The 26,577-nt window shown below is 40.0% G+C and overlaps 1 protein-coding gene across 2 annotated transcripts in view; it reads right to left on the reverse strand.

The window, feature by feature from the left end:
* Window positions 1-26,577, reverse strand: part of SCEL (sciellin) — a 71,916-nt gene that overhangs the window by 26,040 nt on the left and 19,299 nt on the right. Inside the window, exons 3-10 of one of the 2 annotated variants that reach the window (XM_006116447.4) lie at window positions 24,868-24,997; window positions 24,145-24,207; window positions 23,689-23,757; window positions 20,930-20,998; window positions 17,671-17,730; window positions 15,793-15,858; window positions 14,167-14,220; window positions 11,962-12,033 (exon numbers count right to left, since the gene is read on the reverse strand). In XM_006116447.4, the coding sequence (XP_006116509.1) occupies window positions 11,962-12,033; window positions 14,167-14,220; window positions 15,793-15,858; window positions 17,671-17,730; window positions 20,930-20,998; window positions 23,689-23,757; window positions 24,145-24,207; window positions 24,868-24,997 (583 nt within the window). The remainder of the gene's footprint in view (window positions 1-11,961; window positions 12,034-14,166; window positions 14,221-15,792; window positions 15,859-17,670; window positions 17,731-20,929; window positions 20,999-23,688; window positions 23,758-24,144; window positions 24,208-24,867; window positions 24,998-26,577) is intronic. The other variant, XM_006116448.4, reaches the window with a different exon arrangement.

The raw sequence follows: 26,577 nt of genomic DNA on the forward strand, positions 1-26,577 counted from the left end.
AATTGCCTTCATATTTTTAAATTAAAGTTGGCAATTCTTCTTAATTCCTAAATAAAAATATTACAAAAGTGGAACGTATAGATATCTATAGATACCAACTAAATTTGTTATTTCCTGACAGAAATAATTTCCTTGCATTCCCTGAAGGAGGCTTCAATGGCCCTCCAGAAATACTAACATTCATGCCTGCAGCGAAAATATTCCCTACGATAGCAGCAGAAATTTTCCAGACAGCATTAATGGACAAAGATTGAGCTTTTCACTTCAACATAGGCTGAATCTTATTGCAAATCTCATCTACCCAAGTCCCACATTTAAATCAGGCAAAGAGTTTTCACCACATCCTACCAAGTAAAAGTGAACTATGCAAATATAGGCTCCTTACTCAAAAACATTGCTGAGAATCATAAGTCAGTAAATAAGTACATCTGAACATAAGAACATAAGAACGGCCATACTGGGTCAGACCAAAGGTCCATCTAGCCCAGTATCCTGTCTACCGACAGTGGCCAGCACCAGGTGCCCCAGAGTGGGTGGACCGAAGACAATGATCAAGCGATTTGTCTCCTGCAATCCCTCTCCAGCCTCTGACAGACAGAGGCCAAAGACACCATTTTATCCCCTGGCTAATAGCCTTTTATGGACCTAACCTCCAGGAAATTATCTAGCTTCCCTTTAAACTCTATTATAGTCCTAGCCTTCACAGACTCCTCTGGCAAGGAGTTCCACAGGTTGACTACACGCTGTGTGAAGAAGAACTTTCTTTTATTAGTTTTAAACCTGCTACCCATTCATTTCATTTGGTGTCCTCTACTTCTTCTATTTAGGGAACTAATAAATAACTTTTCTTTATCGGCCCTCTCTATACCACTCATGATTTTATAAACCTCTATCATATCCTCCCTCAGTCTTCTCTTTTCTAAACTGAAAAGTCCCAGTCGCTTTAACCTCTCCTCATACGGGACCCGTTCCAAACCCCTAATCATTTTAGTTGCCCTTTTCTGAACCCTTTCCAAGGCCAAAATATCTTTTTTGAGGTGAGGAGACCACATCTGTACACAGTATTCAAGATGTGGGGGTACCATAGTTTTATATAGGGGCAGTAAGATATTCTGGGTCTTATTTTCTATCCCTTTCCTAATAATTCCTAGCACCCTATTTACCTTTTTGACCGCCGCTGCACACTGTGTGGAAGTTTTCAGAGAACTGTCCACGATAACTCCGAGATCTCTTTCCTGATTTGGCATAGCCAAATTAGCCCCCATCATACTGTACGTATAGTTGGGGTTATTTTTCCCGATGTGCATTACTTTACACTTATCCACATTAAATTTCATTTGCCATTTTGTTGCCCAATCACTCAGTTTGGTGAGATCTTCTTGGAGTCCCTCACAGTCGGCTTCTGTCTTAACTATCCTAAACAGTTTTGTATCATCTGCAAACTTTACTACCTCACTGCTTACCCCTTTCTCCAGATCATTTATGAATATGCTGAAAAGGATTGGACCCAGGACTGACCCTTGGGGTACACCATTAGTTACCCCTCTCCAATCTGAAAATTTACCATTTATTCCTACCCTTTGTTTCCTGTCTTTTAACCAGTTCTCAATCCAAGAAAGGACCTTCCCTCTTATCCCATGGCCATGTAATTTACACAAGAGCCTTTGGTGAGGGACCTTGTCAAAGGCTTTCTGAAAATCTAAGTATACTATATCTACCGGATCCCCCTTGTCCGCATGTTTGTTAACCCCTTTAAAGAACTCTAATAGATTAGTAAGACAGGATTTCCCTTTACAGAAACCATGTTGACTTTTGTCCAACAAATTATGTTCTTCTACATGCTTCACAATTTTATTCTTTACTATTGTTTCGACTAATTTGCCCGGTACTGAGGTTAGACTTACCAGTCTGTAATTGCCAGGATCGCCTCTACAGCCCTTTTTAAATATTGGTGTCACATTGGCTACCTTCCGGTCATTAGGTATGGAAGCCAATTTAAAGGATAGGTTACAAACCACAGATAATAGCTCAGCAATTTCCCATTTGAGTTCTTTTAGAACCCTTGGATGAATGCCATCCAGTCCCGGAAATTTATTAACATTAAGTTTTTCTATTTGTTCCAAAACCTCCTCTAATGACACTTCAATCCGGAACAGTTCCTCAGATTCATCACCCACAAAGGATGGTGCAGATTCAGGAATCTCCCCAACGTCCTCAGCCGTGAAGACTGAAGCAAAGAAATCATTTAGTTTCTCCGCAATGGCTTTATCGTCCTTGATTGCTCCTTTTATAGCTCGATCATCTAGGGGACCCACAGGTTTTTTAGCAGGCTTCCTGCTTCTAATGTACTTAAAAACATTTTGTTATTTCTTTTTGAGTTTTTGGCTAGCTGTTCCTCAAAATCTTTTTTTGCTTTTCTTATTACATTTTTTACACTTGATTTGACAGTGTTTATGTTCTTTTCTATTTATCTCACTAGGATAAACAGTTATAAACAGCCAATGGGAAGAACACAAACATCAGAGTGGAAAGGCTACACTCTGCATTGCAAGCACAGAGGCATAGGTCATAATGGCATCCCCCTCTCCATATGTAAATGTAATTGGAACCTCACCCTTTGCAAACATGTCTTGGGTAGTTGCTCATCTATGCCCAAACCCAGTATTCCCTTATCCATGGCAGCTTCAACCCACTCCTTAAAACAGCAGAAGACTCTAGAAAATGGCAGCAATCAATGAAAAAGAAGAAAGTCACTTACTTTTTTTTTCATTGTTTCTCTGGATCCTTTTTAAGTTACAACTTTAGTCTTACATTAAATGGGATGATTATGGAAATAAGGGACAGCTAGCTAGACGGAATCAAACACTATGATTTCTCAAATAGTGACATTACATTTTATTTTGAAAAGCCACAGGTAGGACAGCTTGAATAACAAAAGATGATGAAAATATCTGCATAAAATAGTCAATGAAAGCTGAAGGCTGGCCTCTCCATCAGCTTCCAAGACAAAAGTTATTCAGTTACTTAGGAAGACTCCTCTTTACCCACCTTCATCCACATACACACTATTAAAACATCTTACTCAACCCACATTTACTACACTGCTTGAAAAAAAGACTCTGTAGTGTTTACTATACCTATACAGTTTGACAGTCATTAAAGTTCAGTGAGGCAGCCAGCATGAGTAAAAGCAATTTGGCAGCTGAGTAAGAGCTCTATTCAAGTTTTATAAGGCCCTCATCACTAGAGCGTCTGAGCATCTTCCCAAATACCCCAAAATAGCTTAGGTCAACACAGGGTTGTGAATTTTAGAACTTCTTAATAATTGAAGCTATTCTGTTATTGATTCATTATATTCTATTTAATCTCTTTGTGGCAATCCCTTCATTAATTATTTGTAATACATTGGCACAAATTAGTCCCTGATGTAATGGAGTTGCATTCAGATTTTATCTCACCCAGTGTACCTAGTACTGTATTTGCTCCCTCTCCCTTAAATAGAATTTCTCTAGGGTTGGAATCCTTTGTTCAACTCTTCCCCATCTGGAAAAATACCAAATTCAAGATGGATTCCAGCACCCAGTTGCCCTGGTTCACTTGCCTTTCTAGGACCAACTACAATCCAGGTTTACAGGAAAAACAAAATCATTCACAGATCATTTAGATAAGTTTTATTGTGTGTGAACTTATGTGTAGTCTTTACATAACTTCAGACACATAAATTACCTCCTTCTTAAAGGAGATCATTAATAGATGGAAGAATAAAATTATACTTGGAATCTTGACTATGATTTAAAAGAACAAACTATCGCCTTTTGTACACCACTCAATGCAGGTTTTGAAAATTTGCTGTGCTGCTCTGCCCATTGTTTTTATGAATATGAATATGCAAATATGCCTTATGCAAAATGGGACAAATAATCTCATTAATAATCTTGTAATCTGCTGAATTTGTATATTCTATGTGTGTGCATGTATCATTCTTGTATGTGCAGTTAGAAATAGGTTAATAAACAGGTTTACATTTCATAAGTCTTCTAATGAAAGCCATTAGTAGTACTTAAGGAAATTATAGCCCGGTGCTCAAAACAATGATCTATGAATGATTTTGTTTTTTCTGTAAGACTGGATTGTGGTAGGTCCTAGAAAGATGAGTGACCAGTGCAACCTGGTACTGGAATCCATTTTGAATTTGGTATTTTTCCAGAGGGGGGGAAGAGTTGAACAAAGGATTTCCACCCTGGATAAATTCTATTTAAGGGAGAGGGAGCAAATAAGGACTGAAACTGCCATCCAACCCTAAGAGGATACCCAAGAACACATGGAAGAAAAAAAATTGTAACAAGAGGAATGGAGGAGCATTGCTAGGCCCAGGTCAGAGGAAAAGATCAGCCCTGGCTTGTGAAGAATTGCATCTGAAATAAAACTAGGGTGAGAACTATGATTTTTGTAACAACTTTTCTCATGATGTTAGGCTTAGCTGGCATATTTTGTTTTATTTTTGTTTAATAAATTACTTTGATCTGACTGTTTTCACTTGCAATCACTTAAATCCTGCTTTTTGATACTTAATGAAAATACTTTTGTTTATTATCCACCCTGTTATGGGGTGGAAGGGAATCAACAGTTGTGCACACCTCTCTTTCACTGATAAAGAGGGTGAACATCTTTATGAGCCTGTTCCATGTTAAACTTTTATAAAAAGTAAAATGGATTTATTTAGGGTTTTAGTCCCTTTTAGGATTGTATTTCTGGGTGCTGATGAGTCCCTTTAGCTTAGTTCTCCCAGATCTGAGTAGTGTGTTACTCTTCCGGGGAACTATTACCCAATTCCATGCCTTAGCTGGGAGAGATGGCACAAATATTCTGGCCCAGCAAGATAGGATCGTGGGGCGCCTGGGAGGGCAGGCAGGTGAGCTTATGGTATAATCAGCAGACCAGACATCAGTCTCAAGGGGACCTCACTGATTCAAGCCATCACATTTGCAACTAATAGAAGAGTAACTGTTGTCAAATTGCTACAGTTATCTAATACAATAAAATTATTGCTCAAGGCAAGGCAAAACAATCCACTTGGTGCAAAACTGAAAGAGGAAGACGCACAACAGGCCCAGGATGGTATTAGCACAACACAAATAGGATCCATTCAACAGATCTGAAGGAAAAAGTGTGTCTATGTAGGTTTCTTTATAATTTATATATTTTCAGGTGGGTATAAGATGGTAAGGCCACTGCCCTGAGGGACCTACTGTCTAAATTATACATAACACACAAATAAATTATAGACACATTGAGAGCAAATAAAGACAGGGGAAGGGATACAGTACAAAAGGTGATGTGACTTTGTATGGTTAATTGTCAGCCCCAGGAGCCCTGGAAGCCACGGCAGCCCCAACGGCCATGGGAGCTCCAGCAGCAATGGTAGCCATGGCAGCTCAGGTGGCTCCACTGGCCACACAGGGCCAGGATCCTTGGAAACTCTGGCAGCCGCTGGATCTCCAGCAGCTGTGGGAGCCACAGTAACTCCAGTGGCCACACTTGACCAGGAACCCTAGAAGCCCTGTGGGGCCAAGAGCCATGGCAGTCCCATGGGGAGCCGCAGTTCACTGTACCACCACTGGGCATTTAGGGGGCCACCAAAATGTCTACAAATGAGTGATGTTAAAAATCTAAAAAAATATTAACCATGTAACAGATAGAAATTCTATCTGTTACATGGTTAATAATTTTTTAGATTTTTAACGTCCCTCATTTGTAGAAATTTTGGTGGTACCCAGAATGCTCAAAGCCTGCACCCCTCCCCCATGCAAATTCCCTCTCCCAACCACTGGCCTAAGGCTCTGGGAGGGAGTTTGAGTGAGGGAAGGGGTCTTAGGTAAAGGCTCTGGGATAGAGTTTGGGTACCGTGTACAGGCTCTAGGCTGGGTCAGGGAATTGGGTTGCAGAAGAGGGTGCAGGATGCAAGCTATGGGAGGGCATTCGGGTGCAGAATATGTGAGGCATCAGGTTCTGGGAGGGAGTTTAGGGGGGAGGGGTAGAGGTACAGGCTTTGGAAGGAAGGAAGTTTGGGAGTGGGAAGGGATGAAGGCGTGATGCTTACCTGGGACACTCTTGTTTGGTAGTGGCTCTTGGCAGAGGGAGTCTTCACATGCTGCTGCCTGCAGGCATCACCTCTGCAGCTCTCATTGGCCATAGGAGTGCTTGGGCCTCATGTGGAGACACACACAACCCACCCAGGAGCCTCAGGGTCATGCTGGCAGCCATATGGAGTACACGGGCAGGAAGCTGTTGTAGCCCCACTGTGCGGCTAGTGGTGGTGGTGAGGCTCCTAGGTCATTTTAAATTGCCTGAGGGCAGCAGGCATCCCAGGGGATGCCCCAGGCAGGGGGAGTATGTAGGACTGTGGGAGAGACCCATCCCCAAACTTTGCTGGAGCAAGGCCTCCAAAATAGGAATATTCCTAGAGCTCAGGCACCAAGGGCCCATATAACTCCTCGCCCCTGCTTAATAGATAACATTCTTTGTATATTACAGCCATCTCAGCTAATCTCCCTCCAAATTATGCTCTTACTAGCATTGACAGCTTCCACATGGAATCAGCTGCATTTCTCCTTAAATGATTTGCCACAACTTAGATCCTATGAGGTTAACAAAGAAAGTCAAGGACTGATTCACCTCAAAATGTAATCTGTAGAATCCAATAGCATATACCTGTTCCAGGTATATGTTTTTCCTAGCCCATACAGACCTCTCAAAATAAAGAAGACTTGATAACTATTGTGTCCTCATAAATGTTAATAAGAACCTATATTTAATTTAATCACGTAAGAATGAATAGAATGCTGCACTTTAGTACCCTACAGAAGACGTCATTTTAAATGGGGATTAATTCATTAATCCCCTAAAATCACTCTAGAGAAAAAACAAATCCAAGTAAATATATATCTTCAAAAATTCATTTAAATGTTACAGTGCTAGGTAAAATTACGCAATGGTAAAATATTTCACACGTTAGCTAAAATAATATCCTTAATATTATTTTAGTGAATTTAAGCATTACTAGAAAATAGATTTACTGTTAATTTTCCTTGGTGTGAAGTAAATATTTTCTCCAAAATAATAGCATTAATGTAGTATTAACAGAAAATGATGTTTCTATTGACCACTATTGGATACATACATTTAGCAGAATTTATAGCCAAACCGTACAATTGGTTACATCAGGGATAATTTATCCCTCGGTTTTCCAAGCTACTTATAGTTTACAATAGTGACACAAATAGCTGCAGAACAAGGTTACCATAGTAACATAGTAGATCAGTCAAATATTATTCATACAGCACTCCACCAATGGAGGAACTGGAATAAAAAGCTTGATATGTTAATGAGACTCACTAAAGGAGGATGGATATGTGCTACATGAGAATGGGGATTAAGGAAGACTTTAAGAACCCTTTATAGTGGGGAATGGCTGTGACATCCCTAGTTAATGAACTGGTATATTTTATTCTGTAGAATCTTCAAGATTTGCCAACAGAACTGTCTCACTGAAGCATTGCTTTCTTCCTAGAAAATTACACTGCCAGACATCTTTGTGGTGTTTTCCTTGTGATTTTTGCACTGTATATTTTGTCGGTGAATTCAAGGTAACACATGCTGTGGCTCCAAATCTCCAAAAATGTGACTTTGATAATCAAATCTATGTAACTGAATTAATTTAAGATGAGTTTAATATCTGTGGCTTTTTTATTTAAAATTAAATATATAAAATTGTTTGCTACTATAATTCTCAGTGCATATCTGTTCTGTAATGAAATCACAATTTTAATCAAATAGCTAAATTGCATAGTCAGGGACTATATTACAGCAGTGGTTCTCAAATTGTGGTCTGCAGACCACTAGTGGTCCGTGGCCACCTCCCAGATGGTCAAGCTTAACCTCAGACTCCCTCCGCCCCCTAAGGCAGGAAGCCTGTGCTGCCACTCCAGCCTTAGCTTCCCGCTGCAGTGGAGAGAAAGCCCTGAGCCTCACTGCGTGATCTGTCTCACAGGGAAGAAGCAGTTTCCCTACCACAGTTGGGGAACAGCAGCACATGGGCGCACTGCTTGGATGCTTTCCTTGCTGCTCCCATTGGCCAGAATCTGGCCATTAGGAGCAGTGGGATACAGTGCCTGGGACTGGTATGGGGCACAAAGGCATGTAAGTGCCCCCCATGCCCAGATCCCAGTATTGCCAGCTCCCTTGCACACCCCCCACTGAGACCCTGCACCTCGCCCTGTTTCTGCAGCCTCCCCTCTAACCAGACACCCTACACCAGCTCATTTTGGCTCCCCTTGCTCCTGCACCCTCCTTCCTGGCCACACACTGCACTTTCCCTTGCTCTTGCCCCTCTCCATGGCCATACCCTACTCCCAGCCGGCTTCTACACCAAACTCCCATCCAGACCTTGCACCTAACCCCCCCCCCCCCCCCGCATCTCACCTCCTGCCCACCTCCTGCATCTCCTTCCCTCTTGCTGGTAGCCATGTTCCACATACTGAACTTGCCATTTTTCACCCAACCCCAGAGCCTAGGGTGGGGCCCACAAAATCCACTAACCCTGGAATCCCAGGAGAGTTAATTTGGTCTATAGGAAGTTCTGAATCTCAGTCCTCTTTGCTCCTTCCCTGTCCCCAGGTAGGGCTGGAGCACCAGAGAAGTGAAGTGTTTCAGTTGGTGGCCACATCAATGAGGTCTGGAGATTTTTGGAGGGTTTTTTTTCTTTTGCCTCTCACTTGTGTGGTCCCCAACTGATTTTTCTGTGGGATCATGGCCCCTGACCCAAAAAAGGTTCCCTACCCCTGCCATTAATAAAGTAAACAACAAGGCAATTTTTTTTGTTGGACATAAATTAATATTTAAAATGAAGTTTGATAAATTAATATAAAAAAGTTTAAGTGCTTACTCTGTTTAATAATTAACATTAATATTTCCTTTCTTCCTGGTTAAATTAAACCGTTTTCCTTAGCTGCATCACTAGCAAAATGGCTCGAGCGTAATTATGTAATTAACGACAAGTTTCCATTAGCAACTCATAGTCCATGAAAAGGTTTGTATTGACCCAGCTGGGCTATGGGCCAAAAAGTTTGAGAACCATTGTATTTCAGGTAAGAGTGCAGCATTTATGTTTGTGCACTGTTATTATTGAATACATTGAAATATGTACCATTTCCATTCTGACAAGCCTCCCAGTTTAAATAATCAGCATTTCTACATTCTTTGACAACGTTTATAGCTAATTAATATCATTCTATACATATTATCACATTTACTCTTAAAAAGATATGTTTATATTTGTGCATTATATTGTGTTTACATTTTTCTGTCTAAAACACTAACAACCTTTAGCACGAATATGTGCCTTTTATCCACATAACACAATGCAGACATTAACTAAGCCAGTGGTTCTCAACCGTGGGCCATATGGCTCTCCAGAGGCCACGCCCTACCTCTAGGGGACCACATGGAAAAAACGGAACATTAGGTAAATTATGTACCTTTTTTCCAGCTAACAGCGGCTATGAGGGGGGCCACAGAGGTAAACAAGGCTCAGAAGGGGGCCAGGAGCAAAAAAAGGTTGAGAAACACTGAACTAAACCACTGCCTATGGTCTTAAAATCGTGTAACAACGTATAAACTACTATCATCCAGCCTCTTGCCCTTTAATGTGACCCCTTGTAGCCAAACATTTTTTAAAAAAACAAGCAGCTGTCAAGGGAGCCATTTCAGATTTGAGTGAGGGAAAGGGGCCAAATTTTAATCTCACTGTTGGAAATTAGCCATTTAGTAGCAGCTAGGGGAGTGATTGCTCTCTACATTAACCCTTCCGTGTTGGCTGCTGTGTGTTTCTATGCTACTCTACTCCACACTACTCCAATTTGACAGCTGTGGAATCTGAAGCACAAAAGGTGTAATTGCTTTGTGACGCTGCACCCCATGTTGTTCGTAGTCCATACTATGATTATGACGTCGTTATGATGTATTTTATGCAAGATAAGTCATGTGAGATGTCATTGGAAAGGTTATGATATGCAGAATATGGTTATTCTATTTGTGTGTATGTGTCTTTTCATATCTGAAGTTATGAATATTGACCATGTATCTGTATTTCACTTGTAGTTATACCTGGGATACACCCACTAGACAAGATGGTTTCATTTTGAATAGCTGGGTGGGGAAGGACTTAGTCAGAGTAATTAGCCATTAAAAAAAGGCTTTAGGATAACCTTATATCCCACTGGGGTGCCTTCCTGAGAATGCTACTTACACCCTCCAAGTAATGGCTGCTATGACTGTCCCACAGCAATGGGCAACCAAAGCTAGTAACTGGACCATATAAGTGGCCCTCCTTCATCTCAGTGGTCCACAAGATTGAAATGGGGCATGTGCAGTAACTGTGACCCCCAAGAATAAAATTAAATACATTACACTTGGGTCTCCTTCTTATCATGCCTTTTCAACACAAAGTGATCCATTATTAGGAACAAATGAAATTGCTGGAAAAAGTAACAAAGAAGCAGAGGATCATGCAGTTCTGACAATGTTGTGTGTAAACCGCATGCAGCTCCTAATTTAAATGTGTGTTACGTCTCGTTTTGCCGTACTCCAGTACCATCACTTTCCTGAAGCCCACCTGGCCTCTTCCTTGCTTCTTCCCCTGAGTGTGCCCTATCCCTTGTCCTCCTCTTCCTCCCAGCACTTCTGGAGCACTGTGACTCACTGATTCATGGCGTTCAAGCTCTGGGAGAGAGAGGGAGGATGAGGATGGGGATGTGGATGAGTCAAGTCACAGCATTCCAGAAATGTTGTGGGGGAAAGGGAAGAGTAGGTAAAAGGCATGGGGGGAGAAACCCAAGGGGGTTGTGAGGGCCCAACAGGCCACAGGTTGCCCATCACTGCTCTAGAAAGACATGTGATGTGACCATATCTCTAGATTTCATCTTGAGATGTCAGTATTTTTCCACAAACTGGTCTGTGAATTATGCTTTGAAACAAAGAGTTCCTGACATATAGAAAAAGCTGCATGGGAATGTATGGGCAGGGAATGACATCAGCTGTGGTTCTTCAGTTCCCACACAAGAAGAGTCCTGGAAACACCTACGGGAAGTGCTGGGCCCAGGCTAAAGGAACTCCAAGCTGTAAATAAGTGCAGCTTGTCCTTTAAGAATATGCTGCCTGCTTGTATCATCTCTTAGGTGGAGAATCTGCTATTCAGAACCAATCAGTATAGTATGTTTAGTTTAATTCACAAATTTGTTTATTTGCTAGGTAATTTCCTTTTATCTGTTTGCTAGCACTTATAATCATTTAAAATCTATCTTTTGTACTTAATAAACTTGGTTTTGCTTCATATAAACCAGTTTGTGGGAATCCTAACTCCTGGCAAAAGTCTGTTGCATATGCCTCTCCACATTGAGGGAAGGACAAATTTCATGAGTTTACACTATAAATGCCCTGTGCAGTGCAAGATAGTACAGTTTTGGGTTCATACTCCAGAGGAGTTGTGTATCTGAGGAGCTAGAAGGTTGGGAGGTGCCCTAGCTGGAATGTTCCCATGCAGGGGCTGGTCAGAGAATATGCTGGTGAAAATGCAGGCAGAAAGGCTTTGTAGCTTGTCATAGAGTCCAGTGTTAAAAATAGTTCAAACTGGTGGATTGGAGGCTCAGTGGTATCCCAGTTCTAGGGGGCACCCCAGAGGGAACATAGCACAGACTTCCCCAAGATAATGCAGAAAATAACTGTCAGAACCAGGATTAGCACTCATGGAATTCCAGATTTCTAGTCCTAAACTTGGTCCATACTGCTTCTCCTTATCCACAGAAAACACATGTAACCCATCAGATACTGAAGTCTAATAAAGCTATTGAAGTAAATGGATATCAAATCAATATCAATACTTTTGATTATGTTTATTTGTAATACCTTGTTCTGGTTTGATCATCTAAAGCAGTTTTTGATCTCTCAGGTGTAGTTTGTTCTGTTTGTTCTGATGTCCTGCAACACAATGTTAAATATATGTTTAATACATGAGTAACATACTTGAATTATAAATCTTATTCCACATACGTAAGTTATACTAGTACACATAATTGTATTTCTTAAGTTTATAATACAGTAATGGGTTAGGTTTTTGGAGAAAGGACAACTACTTTCCACAGATATTTTAAATTACATATATACCACATAAAACACTAGACGATCAAGATGCTAAAGGAGTAAGATCCTAAGGATCATAAGGTTATTGCGGAAAAAGTAAAAGAATTCTTTGCATTGGTCTTCATGGCTGAAGATATGAGGGAAATTCCCAAATCTGAGTCATTCTTTTTGTGAGACAAATCTAAGGAACAGTCACAGACTGGGTTGTCATCACAGGAGGTTTTGGAACAAATAGATAAACTAAAGAGTAACAAGTCACCCAGAATAGAGGACATTCACCCAAGAGTTCTGAAACAACTCAAATGTGAAATTGTGGACTATTAACTTTGATTTGTAACCTATTCTTTAAATCAGTTTCCGTATCAAAAGGGCTCTAGTGATGATCCTGGCAATTACAAGCCAGTAAGTCTAACTTCAGTACCAGGCAAATTGGTTGAAACTACAGTAAAGAACAGAATTGCCAGACATGTAGATGAGCATAATTTGTTGGGGAAGAGTCAACATGAATTCTGTAAAGAGAAATCACGCCTCATCAATTTACTAGAATTCTATGAGGAGGTCAACAAGCATGTGGGCTAAGGACATCCACTGGATATAGTGTACTTAAATTTCCAGAAAGCCTTTGACAAGGTCCCTCACCAAAGGCTTTTAACAAAGGCTATGTCTAGACTGCAGACTTCTTTCAGAAGAAGCTTTTCTGGAAGAGATCCTCCGAAAACATTTCTTCCGAAAGAGAGCGTCCATACTGCCAAAGCGCATCAAAAAAGCGATCTGTTTTTTCGAAAGATAGTGTTCATTCAGTGTGGACACTATCTCACATTTAAGCTGTGATTACTATGGACAAAGTGACTACCAGGGCTTTTTCCTCTTCTTTCAAAATAACTCCCTCTTCCCCATCCACACACGCCTTTTTCTGAAAGAGCTCTTTCAGAAAAAGGCTTTTTCCTCATAGAAAAAGGGAAAACCCCTCTGTTCTTTCAATTTTTTTCTGAAAGAACGTGATTGCAGTGTGGACATAAATGAATTTTTTTTGGAAAAACAGCAGCATGACAAAACATTTGTTATAAATCTTAGATACTGTACACCCCAGCAAGAAAAGAAGTGCATGACATTGGCTGTAATTTAATTTCCAGACTAGCCCTAAACCAAACACCTGTGTATATAGATAGTTACTGAAAGTATGTTAATTATATCCAGGCTGAATTCTTACTTCCTGCAACTGCTGACTCTATGGACAGAGATATGTTGGGTGAGGTATTATCTTTTACTGACCCACCTTCTGTTGGTGAAAGAAGTTTTTGAGCTCTACTGTGCTCCTTGTCTCTTTCATATCTTGAGATAAACACAGCTACAACAACTCTATGGATACTCACACAGTAAAGGAAGTGTAAAGGAGGATGGGGGGGAGAAGAGCACAAGCATCCAAGAAAATGCATTTACATAGCCGTTTGGAAGTTTATCCCTGGGCAGAATACAGGCAGTCCCCGGGTTACATGGATCCGACTTACATCGGATCCCTACTTACAAACGGGGTGAGGAAACCCCACACTAGCTGCTTCCCCCCAGCAGACCAGGGAGACGCGAAGCTAGTGCCCCCCCCCCCCCCCCCAGCAGACCAGGGAGACACGAAGCGGCTTCTCTCAGCAGACACCTCAGCTTGAGAATAAAGGAGTGAGGGAAGTGAGGGGTGGGAGAATAAAACTGAGCTCTGGAGAAATGTTTGGCTAGAGTTTCCCCTACAATATGTACCAGTTCCGACTTACATACAAATTCAACTTAAGAACAAACCTACAGTCCCTATCGTGTACGTAACCCGGGGACTGCCTGTATTCAGGATTATCACAGAGTTGCTATTCTATAATGAGCTAAGGGACTTGAAAGGAACTGTACTGCAGCATAGGAAAACAAACCCCACTTCTTCAGCATGTTTCTGAAGGAATCATAATATAATCACTGTATACTCCTTCTTACCGTTTAGTATCAACTGTTGTTATGGTGGTTGTATGTGGAGGGGTGCTGGGCTGCCTGTGTAAAAACATGTAATAAAAATAGTATCTGAGCATTTTTCTTTAAGAATATATATTTGCTAATTTGCCATTTAGAAAGAGCTTTGAGAGATACAACATAAGCTAACAAATGGTGAAATTAGTGTGCTGCTTCACAAAAACATTCATTACAAAAGAATGGATAGCCCCTGCACAGTTAGACTATAGAGAACATCTCAATGAAAGGCCAGTTTTCAGACTGCCACTTCACAGCTCCCAACAACTTGGTAAAAACAAAACAAAAGCAGTTCAAATTTATCCAGATGGCAACAAACCATGGTGAGTTGGTTTGTTGGAGATTTTAAAAAAATAATTGAATTTGTAAATAAATCCCATTTCAAGTTTTGTGGGTACATTTTTTGACATGTTGAAGATTTATTAAGCTTTGTACATACATTTTATATAGGTTTTTATGCATGATTTGTATGTGCATCATTTTTCTTTTAACTAAGAAAAGTGCATTATTTATCTATGTGCAACAATATATTTAAATTATCTACGTATAAATGAACATCTAAAAATTAGGCTTGTGAACACATTTCTAATCATCTTCCTCATTCACTCCTTCTTCCTAACAAAATCATGTTCCATGTCACTAAAAGGGTAATGCTTTTAGGCCTCAGTGTGAATTAGTGATTAGCGTGCAGCTTTGGAGGAGATCGTGTAATCTGTCATTAGTCACTCACAGGTGGCTGCTGTGAAGGGGCCCCCAAATTAAGTGCCACATTCTCACTCTTCAATCGCTCTAAGATTTCAATAAACCAATCCTTATGGCACTTCAGAAAATGGAGTGAGTGAAAGTCATCAATATTCTCCTGTCTAGTACATCCGTCCCACTGTTATTTAACTAGGGATTAAGGGAGAAGGAAATGCAATCTTTATTAGACTACCTAAAGTATCACAATGCAATAGCACTGTTGAAATTTATCCTAGATTCCTAGTCTTTTTGCTTTTGTGGATTTTCCTCTAATAATTTTTAAATTGGGTTTTTTTTCTTTTTCAATCAAACATTCTGGGCCCAATTCTCCCCATTTGAACAGCTACCCATACTTCAAGGAGAATTTTACACATATAGCTGAGAACATAATTGCCATTTAGATCCCAGTTCTCTGAATATGTGTGCACCTGCTTAAACGTATACACATGAGTAGTCCCACCGAGTTCAATTCCTATAATTTCACTTCTGCAAATGTAATTTTACTTAGAAACACTGATATCACAAAGCAATTTTCACTGGTATGAATAATTCAGAATAAAGTTAACACCCACATCTGGTGGGCGAGTGTACACATTTTCAATAATTCATCCATATTTAACATTGAGATGTGAGAAAAGATACTTTCATTCAGTCTCATTCATCAGACAGAAAGCAGATGCAGCTGTAGTATTAAAAACTAAACATTCATTTCTTACATAACTGCAGCTAATTTTAGCACAGGTTTTTCTGAACTATTTCCTAAATATTTGTTATTGGGAGCTGATTCATGGAATAAGGATCAGGCCCCAAAATAATAATAATAATAAACACCTAAATGCTATTCTTAATCCTTACCCATTGTTTTCCACACTAACGGTGATGTTCTTATAACTGGAGACTGGTGGTGGCATCCAAGACTGCCTGTTTATAGTATTAATGAATAATTCAATTACAGAGCATGAGCATGTAGTGTTTAGTGAATGAACAGCAGTTTAATTCTAGAATATTAGAGTGTCAAAGGTGATATAGAAAATGTTTATAACATTTTATACATTATCATTCTCCTTTAAAACTTATTTTCTGGGCTTTAATAGATGCTGCAATCTTGTCACACTATTCTCTTCATTCTGTTAGAGCATTTTTATGGAAATGTAATGTAATTGGTTATAAAACGAAACCTTTAATTACAAGAGTGCCATCAATGTACAAAATCAAATCTTTGGTCCAAGTTCTTCTTTGGTACAGCTCAAATGAAGTAAGAATTTAGCCAAATAGAACAGGTCTCATAAAGAACAACCAGATGAGTCAAACAATCAAGCCAATCAGATTTGGATAAACTGATATTTTTATGTGGCCTTATCAGCACACTTAGGGTATGTCTACACTACCCCGCTAGTTCGAACTAGCGGGGTAATGTATGCATACCGCACTTGCTAATGAAGCCCGGGATTTGAATTTCCCGGGCTTCATTAGCATAAGCGGGGAGCCGCCATTTTTAAATCCCCGCTGCTTCGAACCCCGTGCAGCGCGGCTACACCGGGCTCGAACTAGGTAGTTCGGACTAGGTTCCTATTCCGAACTACCGTTACTCCTCGTGAAACGAGGTGTACCGGTAGTTCGGAATAGGCACCCTAGTCCGAACTACCTAGTTCGAGCCCCGTGTAGCCGCGCTGCACGGGGTTCGAAGCAGCGGGGATTTAAAAATGGCGGCTCCCCGCTTATGCTAATGAAGCCCGGGAAATTCAAATCCCGGGCTTCATTAGCAAGTGCGGTATGCATACATTACCCTCCTAGTTCGAACTAGGAGGGTAGTGTAGACATACCCTTAGATTGTGCAGAATTTTAAGTTTTCATTTTCACATAAGTTCCTAACCATCACTGCAGTAAAGAAAAATCTTCCAAATTGTGCACCAAGTGTAATTATTGCAATGATGTCTTCCCATGTCTGCAGACAGCCTAAGGAAATGACTGGAGTAAACTGTCTACTCTCCGTTAATCACATTAGGATGTTAATTCCAACACAACAACACTTTAATTTCAATGTCAATAATTTAATTACTGATCATTTTAGTATATGGAATGGAGAAGGAATTGGAACAAAACCATAAGGCACAGAATTTTGGAGTTGCTTCCAGGAATGAAATGCAGAAGAAAATGGGTATCTGCCTGCAGCCTAATTCAGTTCTCTGCTAGGGTTGCCTCCTGTGCATGTTTTTCCCAGGATTGTCATTCATTTGAGATAGAGCTCCTGGGAATTCTGTAAGAGTGTTCATTACACGCTGCCAGTTGTCCAGCTTTATAGACTCAGGATCATGCTAGATGTCCCAGTCTTCTGTATCTTAAAGGTGGCAACCCTGTACTCCATAGCCAATTCTCTCCATCTCCCAGCTATTGCCATTGAAATCAGAAAAGTTTCTCTTAGTCTCCTCTATTATAGAAGACAGTACTATTATTGTTCATTTGTACTGCAGTAGTGTGTTATGGCTTTGGTAAAAAATCAGGACCCATTGTGCTAGACTAAGCACAAATAAGCATAAAAAGAGAATTCCTAACCCACAGTTGTCTAGTGGGGACCAACCAGCTCATGATAATTTTCAGGAGCTTAATTCTTTTAAAAATAAAGTCCAAACACATTAGAGGAAGTTGTGATTCCAATATAACCGTAATACATTGATGATGCACAACAGTACTGTGTATATCCTCAAAGAGCAAAACTAAGGTGGCATTGAATACCTTTTGTGCTTCACAGGAGATGTGGTGGTGGTTGATCTATCAGGAGGAGTCCAGGACTGTCTGTTAACAAAAGAGCCTGAGATTGCTCATTGTTCTTCAGTGAAGTTATGATTTTAATCAATAAACTAAGAAATGGGATTTTTGCTATCAGAACTGTTGGAAGGGTGGAATTATAAGCACTAGTTGGTACAAATGTTGGCTAAGATTTTCAGAACTAACTAGTGATTTCAGGAGCCTCAATTTTGGATGCCCAATTTAAAATACTTTGAAGGGTCCTGATATTCAGAAGGTATTCTGAAAAATTAAAGGAAAAATTAGGTAACACTTTAAAGACTAACAAGATGGTTTAATAAGTGATGAGCTCTCGTGGGCCAGACCCACTTCCTCAGATCATATTCTGAAAGAGAATTGGCATGACCATATATGCCAAAGGAATACAAAGAAAAAAGTGAACATATTAAACTGACAAAATCAGATTTAGAACAGAATGTTCTAAATTTGTCAGTTTAATAATGTGTTCACTTTTTTCTTTGTATTCCTTTGGTATATATGGTCATGCCAATTCTCTTTCAGAATATGATCTGAGGAAGTGGGTCTGGTGCACGAAAGCTCATCACCTATTTAAACCATCTTGTTAGTCTTTAAAATGCTACATAGTTTGTCCTTTTGTTTTAGCAAGATCAGATTAACACGGCTATCTCTCTATTGAAAAATTAAATCACCTTAAAGTGTCTCAAATGGGCACCCAAAAACACTAGCCACTTGTAAATATCTTATCTGTTATATTCATCCATTTCACCACACTATACTTTATAGCTACCAAAACATTAAAAGATCTTTTTCACATTTTGAATGATATGCTTCTTAATAGAATACTATTATTGGGGCAATGCTGTACATTCTCAATTCCCTTCATCTTCATCAGTTGTACCATAATATGCATAGGTCAGCCATCACATTATCTGTAACCAAAGCCAGCAACCACCTCCATCAGCACTAGTTTGGTTTAGCTGCTTTCTTGGTACAGTCTTATTATTAGCATGGAAGATCAACAAATTACAAAGCATGTTTACTGAGGAATGCCACTACATGGTTAGCAATCACATGGTCACCAAAAGTTTGGAGTCGTAATGAGATCACCAGTGATGTCCACAGACTGAACATCCAGTCATACCATCTTGTGGACTCAGCTAGAAAGAGATCTGGGTGGTACTCAGTTAACAAGCAACCTACATCTCTTTGCCATCATACTGATGATAGATGATAAATGCAGTACATTTAAGTATATGCCCACAAGACTATTTGACATTTAGACCTGCAGTGATTTACTCATATGAGGTTTGCATCTGATAAGTTATTGTCCAACCTTCTCAACTTTTGAACAAGTAAGCATTGATATAGTGTGGAATCTATCACAAATCTTGTTATGAACATTGCTTAGGGAACACGTGAGCCCCTGCCCACACTGTGAACTAGGGATGTCAACATATAGTTGACCATATGATTAACCAGTAGGCCTAGGCTTATCGGTTAATGTTCTTGACTACACGCATTCCCCCTTTACTGCTGTTACAGCAAGGAGGTGGGGAGCAGGAGCTGCTGCAGGAAAGCACCTTAAAAGCTGGTTCCCACCTCCAAGCACAGGTTCTGTGTTGTCACCTGCACCCTGCCCCACACTGCTGTCGGGGCAGGGGAGGCTGCCACGAAGTGCCCCCCGGAGAGAGGCTGCTCCACTGTGGGCAGAGACTGCCTTGTGACAGCAGCCCCTATGGGGGGGGGGGGGAATGGGAAGAGGGAGGGAGGCCTTCCCAGCTCCCCATGGACACAAGCTGCTCCACATCCCACAGAGCAATCTTTTGCTGGGGAGATCAGACCCCGCATGGACAAGGGCTGTTGACACCCCGTGCTGTATCAGAGGCAGCAGCACGGGGTGGCAGGCAGCTGGTCTGTGCGGGGAGCTGTTTTTTATACTGGTTCCTCTCATGGTCCGGCTTCCCCTGCCACTCCATGCTGCTACCTCTGATACAGAGGCAGCAGCACGCAGTGGCAGTGGGCTCCCCAGGAATGGGGCCAGAGTGCTCTGGGCTGCTGACTCTGCCCCTGGGGATAATCAAATAGTCGTGTAACCACAAAGTTTTCATGCGGTTACATGACTACTCAATTATCTGCTATCTATCATCCTTACTGTCAACCTCTCAGCTTCACCCCACATCACCTCTACATTGGTGCAAATAGAAAACATTCAGCCTGCTCACAGCTGTAAAAAATTAGAGGGAACATTGGATAACATAAAACCCATTTTATATATTTCATACTTGCTTATATCAAAGTTGAAAGAAATCTTAATCTGAAAACATAATCTCATTTGCAATGTAAGTGCCAGAGTCACTCAGTTTCACTTTAAAGTTATCTCACCACTTCATAAGGCTATACTTCAGTGTACTGTTTGGTTATCATAACAATTGGAAAGGACATAATTTTTTACTAAGATAACTAACATTGATGAAGTTGGACGAGGGTGAACGTGACCCATTTCATGTACAAATATTATAGCTGAGCTTTTAGGACTTTTATCTTCTTAATGGAGATTTAAATTACTCATGTGCCAACAGTAATTTAGTAGGTATATCTTCAGAATTGTTCAGTTATTTTAGTACATATTTAATATGGTCATTCCTGACTCAACAAAAAACCTGGAGCAGGTCTACTCTTTCTGCCAGTGGAAAATTTAGTTTGTTAACCAGAAAGTGTCTGGTTTCCTCAACATTTTTTGGTATTTTTCATTAGAAAACAAAAAAAACCAACTCTTTTTTTGTATTATTTTCAGCTCGCAAAAATTCTTTCCATTTTCATTTGTTTTTCAGCTGAAAATTTTGATGAAAAAGTTTTTAATCTAAATTTCAAAAAATTCTGACCAGCTCTAAAATCTTTCTCATGTTACACACTACTGCTTAAACTCTCTATTCATCCTTGATTTATGCATCACTAATGAAATAACAGTAATAACATCCTACCCAGGAGTTTCACAAGTCTGTTGACCACCCTGGCTCCACCCCAGAGCCTGCACCCCCACCAGAATCCACACCCCCTGCACCTCCAGGCCCAACCCTCTTCCCTAGGCCTGAGCCCCCTCCCTCACCCCAACTGCCTCATTCCCGGCCCCAAGCCAGAGCCCTCATCCTCCCTGCTCCCTAATACTTTGCCCCAGCCCAGAATGTATAAGAATCTCTTTAAGGGTTAGCAGGTCTCAGGCTCATACCTGTTGGTTGTCCTGTTTCCTGAGAGTGGGGAATTATTTGATTTATCAGCATCGCTACTGTCTGAAATTCTGCACAGAAATACAGAACAAAGTAAATTTTCACAGTACATTTAGATTAGAATAAAATATTTACAAATACACTAAAAATAACATGGCAACATCATCTATTACCTGGTGAGGCTACATAATAGGCAGACAGCACATGAGATCTTGATAAATAAGAAAAGTATAGAACCTGAATCAAAATAATTTCAATGTCAGCATATTGCTGAAAAAAGATTACAAATTCTGAATGGTTAAATATGCTGTAAATACTACAGTCATCATTCAAATGTACTAATTAGATTTTTCCTTTAAACTGGCTGTGAACACTAGTGAAGATCAAACTGTTAGAAAGCCTTTTGATGAAGCAATGCTGTATATTTACAATCAAATGACTCTTCCACTGCCCAATATTCTTTCCTGATAGTTTTTAGAAATCAATGTGATCTGAAAATACTCTGGTACAGAATCAGTGATGGAACTGAGCTTTGACCTGCAGGGGTAACAGCTGCACATGATTTTTCATGTCTTTTATAAATTCTATAGTCATTGCCTAAAACTTTTCCTAACTGTTAGTGAATTCAGAATTAAGATAAGATAGCATTTTAATCTTTCACTCCAGTCTGAGTATAACATGTATTCTAGGAGAACTGGTAACACTTACTAAGTTCTATCCTTATTCCATGTGTAGAATGCCCATTAATACCAATAGGAGTTCAGCACAAAGATCAAGTGTATAATACATACTTTAAGATTCATGATAAACTGTAAATTGGAAATGTTTGTCTTAACCGCTCTTCACTTAACTGGCTTAAATTACTGAAAACAGTTGAAGAGCTCTGAAGATGAAAAATACCCAAAGAAGAGCTCTGTGGCACATTCTTTCTTTCACGAACAGACGTTGTTCCAATGAAAGATATTACTTCACCTTTTCTGAAAAACGCTTGTCAGTTGAGACCCATTTTATTTAAATACAAACGTGAAAATAATTTCAATTATTTATTCTTTTTTAAAATAAAAGAGTACCCATACAATGCAATGGACACAGAACAATAATTAGCCATGTTCAGTCATAGAACTACTAAACAGATGTCACTGTCAAACAAAGAATTACATATTCTGCTCTCAGATACACATCTGATTGCTTTCAACAGGAATTCTTCCACAGACATTCTACAGCCCACTTTGTGCAATGTGTTCTCTAGATTTTTTTTTTAAACTCTTAACATTAGATATGCAAGTAGTTTAAGTTTCGCATGTACCAGCAGTTATTCAGGAGACCACTGGAGGTCTCACTAAACTTTCTAACATTACAGGCATCATAGGGATGAAAATTTCTTAAATTAATTCTCAATCAGCTGTTATTCACTAAGAGGCTAAGGCACTTGTCCTGCATTCTAATTTTTATGGAGGACAGGACATTGCAGGAGAAACTATATCTACATCTTTAATTTCCCTAGTATTTCTGTGCTAGTGACTCAGAGTTTCATGGCAACAATGCACTGGAAGATTAAGATGGGTATGAGTGTTCTTTTTATTTACTTCAGTCACCTTTTTCAAGGCTCAAATATCACAGAAGTAAATTGGTAGTGTTTATTCTTCAGCACATCAGTTTTAGAGTCAGTAATATTTTGTACAAAGAAGCCACAGCATAAAGTGCATCATGATGACCACCTGATCTTAAGGCATGTCTTTCACCTCTTTCCCACAGATGTAATTGATTCTCAATAAGAAGGGAGAAAAAAGCTGGGAAACCTAAGGGTGTGTCTAGACTACAGAGTTTTGTCGACAAAAGTGGACTTTTGTCGACAAAACTAAACCTGCGTCTAGACTACCGTTGAGTTCTGTCGACATAACGTCGACAGAACTCAGCAGTTTTGTCGACGCCGGTAAACCTCATTTTACGAGGCATAACGCCTTCTGTCAACAGAGTTCTGTCGACAGAAGGTGTTATTGCATGTAGGGTTGTGTCTAGACTACAGGGTTTTGTCGACAAAGCAGCTTGCTTTGTCGACAGAACTGAATGTAGTCTAGACGCTCTTTGTCGACAGAAGCTTTGTCGACAAAACTTCTGTCGACAAAACCCTGTAGTCTAGATGTACCCTAAGATACCCTTCCCACTTCTCATAAATAAAGGAGGGATTTATGATCCATTTTGGAGGGAAACATAGTGTCTCAGAAACTTGGGTGAGGCTTCCTCAATGTGAACATTTTGAGGCTAGGCCATTGCTAATTCACATACACGGCAACTGTATTTGCTGGCAGAAATGTATATATTTATATTACACAGAGAGGACCCAATTCTCTGCTCACTTACATGGGAGTAAATCAGAAGGAATTACATTTACAATACTAGGATATCCATTTTTATAGAAGACCCTAACCAGTTCTACAGACACAGAGTAATAAAAATGGGAAATCCCTTTTAAATGTACATCCAAGTCTAAACATCAACAAAAACTGATGCAGAAACTGCTATACCATCCTGCTATCTGAATGCTTTCTGGACACAGAACTATGCCAAAAGATCTTAGAGGAAAAAACATGTTCAGAAGTTCTAAAATATAAATAAATCAGATTATGGTGGTATAAATGCAAAAATTAATATTCAGCTCAAACACATTTTACTTCATAATACTTTTCCTTTTGCAGACAAAACAGATACAAAGCAGCATTTGCACAACAATGACAAAATACTGAACGTAATAATATGCTACCTGTTTAAAGTGGTATCAGACCTGTATCGGCCAAGTAACACTTTCTGATCTTCCTTTTCATTTAAGTTACTGTTACAAAGAAAAACTAGTTAGACATGTAATCAAAAACAAACTAATTTTAAAATTTGCATTTGTTTGCAAAAATGGCATTTTATTCTAATAAACATATATACACATGTATTTTAACATTTTAATTCATTTGATCAAATGAATTAAACAATATGCAAATTTTGATTTAAGACATAATGCAGTACTCAGATATATTCAGAATTAAAGACCTGATTCTATTTCCGTTGAAGAAGTTGATAGGAGGTAAGTAATTAATGACAATGGGAGCAAGACAGGTTTGAACTGAACAAAGCCAGTTCTTTGAATAAATAGGATTTTCATGTGTTTATTTTCCTTTACCTTTGGCAATAGCAGTTGAAAGATGTATAGACATACAACTTACTGTACCTGTGTAAGCTCTCTTGAGATTTGTATTGGTTAAGCACAACTCTGCCATAGTTTTCATTAGTGCTGGGGGAGGGGGGGAAAAAGCCAGATCTTTAGTGAAAATCAGATTATTTAAATAAAGTCCAAGTTCTTGACAAAGATTCATCTCCTGACTCAGATCTCACACCAGTTTTAAACCACAGTAACTCCACTGACAGCAATGCTTGTCTGTAAGCTCTTTGGAACAGGGACACTCTTACTATGTATTTGTACAGTGGCCTGAACTTATTTGGGCTTCTAGGCATTATTGCAATACTAATCATAATAACAGAGCTCCACTGTGTAAAAGTGTTGGTCCCGGTTCAATTACATTCCTTAAATAAATCTGTCAAACATTAAATGAATGACTTGTTTCCAGGCATGGAAAAGCATATGGGAATATCATCTAAAGTTCATCCAGTGAAGTGCTGAGAACATCTGGCAAGATGCTGTGCACCCCAAACTCCCACAGAGATAACAATGGAAGCAGCGGGTGTTAACAGCTTGCAGGACGCACTTAGCAGCAGTTCCTCTCAGAGTTGGGCCAATAGAGATTTTACAGTGAAATAAATGCAAACTCACTTGCATTACTCATGCAAAAAAATCAGACAATATAAAAACCAGAAGAGTAAGTTAACTTGCAGTCAAGGATATATATGTTGTATATGCTCTTTACTGCCTAAGCTGAAATTATTCTGTCTTTACCTCTCCTCTGGTCTTTTCTTTATCCAGCTGTTATCCTGCAACAGGCTCCTTCGTTTGCTGTTGTCATCTTGAATAGCCTGTTGCCTGCTTTTCCCTGTAGGAGAGGGACTCTTTACATCACTAAATGTACCTATTGAAAAAAAAAACAGTGCAATACAGTTCTAAAACTTAAGAGCATAAGAAATATTTGTTTTTCTGAGAAAGTTTGCACTATATCTCTACATATTATAGTGCACAAGTTATACCTTAACTTTAGCACAGCTTTTGATATAGTCTCCACTAGTATTCTTGCCAACAAGTTAAAGAAGTATGGCACAGATGAATGGACTTAAAGGTGGATAGAAAGCTAGCTAGATCATTAAAAATACTTGGACTTTTCAGCTTAGAAAAGAGTAGACTAAGAGGACACAATATAAGAACTAGGGGTCACCAAATGAAATTAATAAGCAGCAGGTTTAAAACAAACAAAAGGAAGTTTTTCTTCACTCAGCGCACAGTCGACCTGTGGGGAATTCTTTTCCAGAGGATGTGGTAAAGTCTAGGGCTTTAACGGTGTTCAAAAATGAGCTAGACAGATTCATATACAATATAATAGAGGTTAGGTCCATCAATGGCTATTAGCCAGGATGGGTAGGACTGGTGTCCCTAGCCTCTGTTTGTCTGGAAATGGGTGACAGGAGAGGACTCACATGAGGATTACCTGTTGTGTTCCCTCCCTCATGAGCATCTGGTATTGGCCACTGTTGGCTGACAGGATACTGAGCTAGATGGACCTTTGGTCTGACCCATTATGGCCGTTCTTATGTTCTTATGTCAGTGTCAGTGGATAATGATCAACAGCTTGATGTCTAGGCAGATGGTTTCAACTGGAGTGCCACAGGGATCAGTCCTGGGGCAAGTTTTATTCAACATCTTCATTAATTATCTGGAGTGGGAGGGGTGGAGGGAGGGCATCGCAGATTGCCCACTGGCTTTGGCCTAAGGCACATCCCATTGTCCTGGCACAAACAAACCCTCACCTTGTTTTTAGTTATAAAAAGAAGAAGCTGCATACCAAACGTGGTGGTCCTAGCTCTTACTATTTAAGAGGAGTTCTTGAACAAATGCACTCACAGATGGATGGACAAACACACATATCTAAAATGAGATGGACTGAACTCTCAGCAAGTTTTCAGATGATACTATACGGGGGGAGAGAGGTAGATATGCTGGAGGGTAATTATAGGGTCCAGAGTAAGGTTCCCTCTAAGCCTAGCCACACAGCTGCTAAATGAACCCTGCCCAGGGCTGCCGTGCATGGAGCCGCCTGGCTGGGAGAAGGGCACTTCTCCCACAACTATCTACCAGCTAGGAGAGACTCGCTGCTCTGTCCTCAGCAGGGAGCTGCCACTGTAGTTTAGGGGGAAGTGCCCCTCCCCCAGCAAGGCAGCTTCATGTGCAGAACCCTAAGCTCCTGAGTGGGGCTCATTAAGCAGTTGCATGGCTGTGCTACCACGCAGCTTAGAGGAATGCTTGGTACAGAGTAACACAGACAAACTGGAAGATTGAAACCACCATTAAGGATACCCACTTACTCAATAAATTGGAGTGCTTAAGGAAAAATGGGTTCTGCATCCATTGTATTGGGAAGCCTGTTGGGTTATGTATATACGGTGCCTACCACCCCAGCACAGAAACTTCAAAAGTCCTTGGTTCACTCAAATGGATTTG

Source organism: Pelodiscus sinensis, chromosome 1 (assembly GCF_049634645.1).
Source record: "Pelodiscus sinensis isolate JC-2024 chromosome 1, ASM4963464v1, whole genome shotgun sequence".
In the NCBI taxonomy this organism is placed as follows: Eukaryota; Metazoa; Chordata; order Testudines; family Trionychidae; genus Pelodiscus; species Pelodiscus sinensis.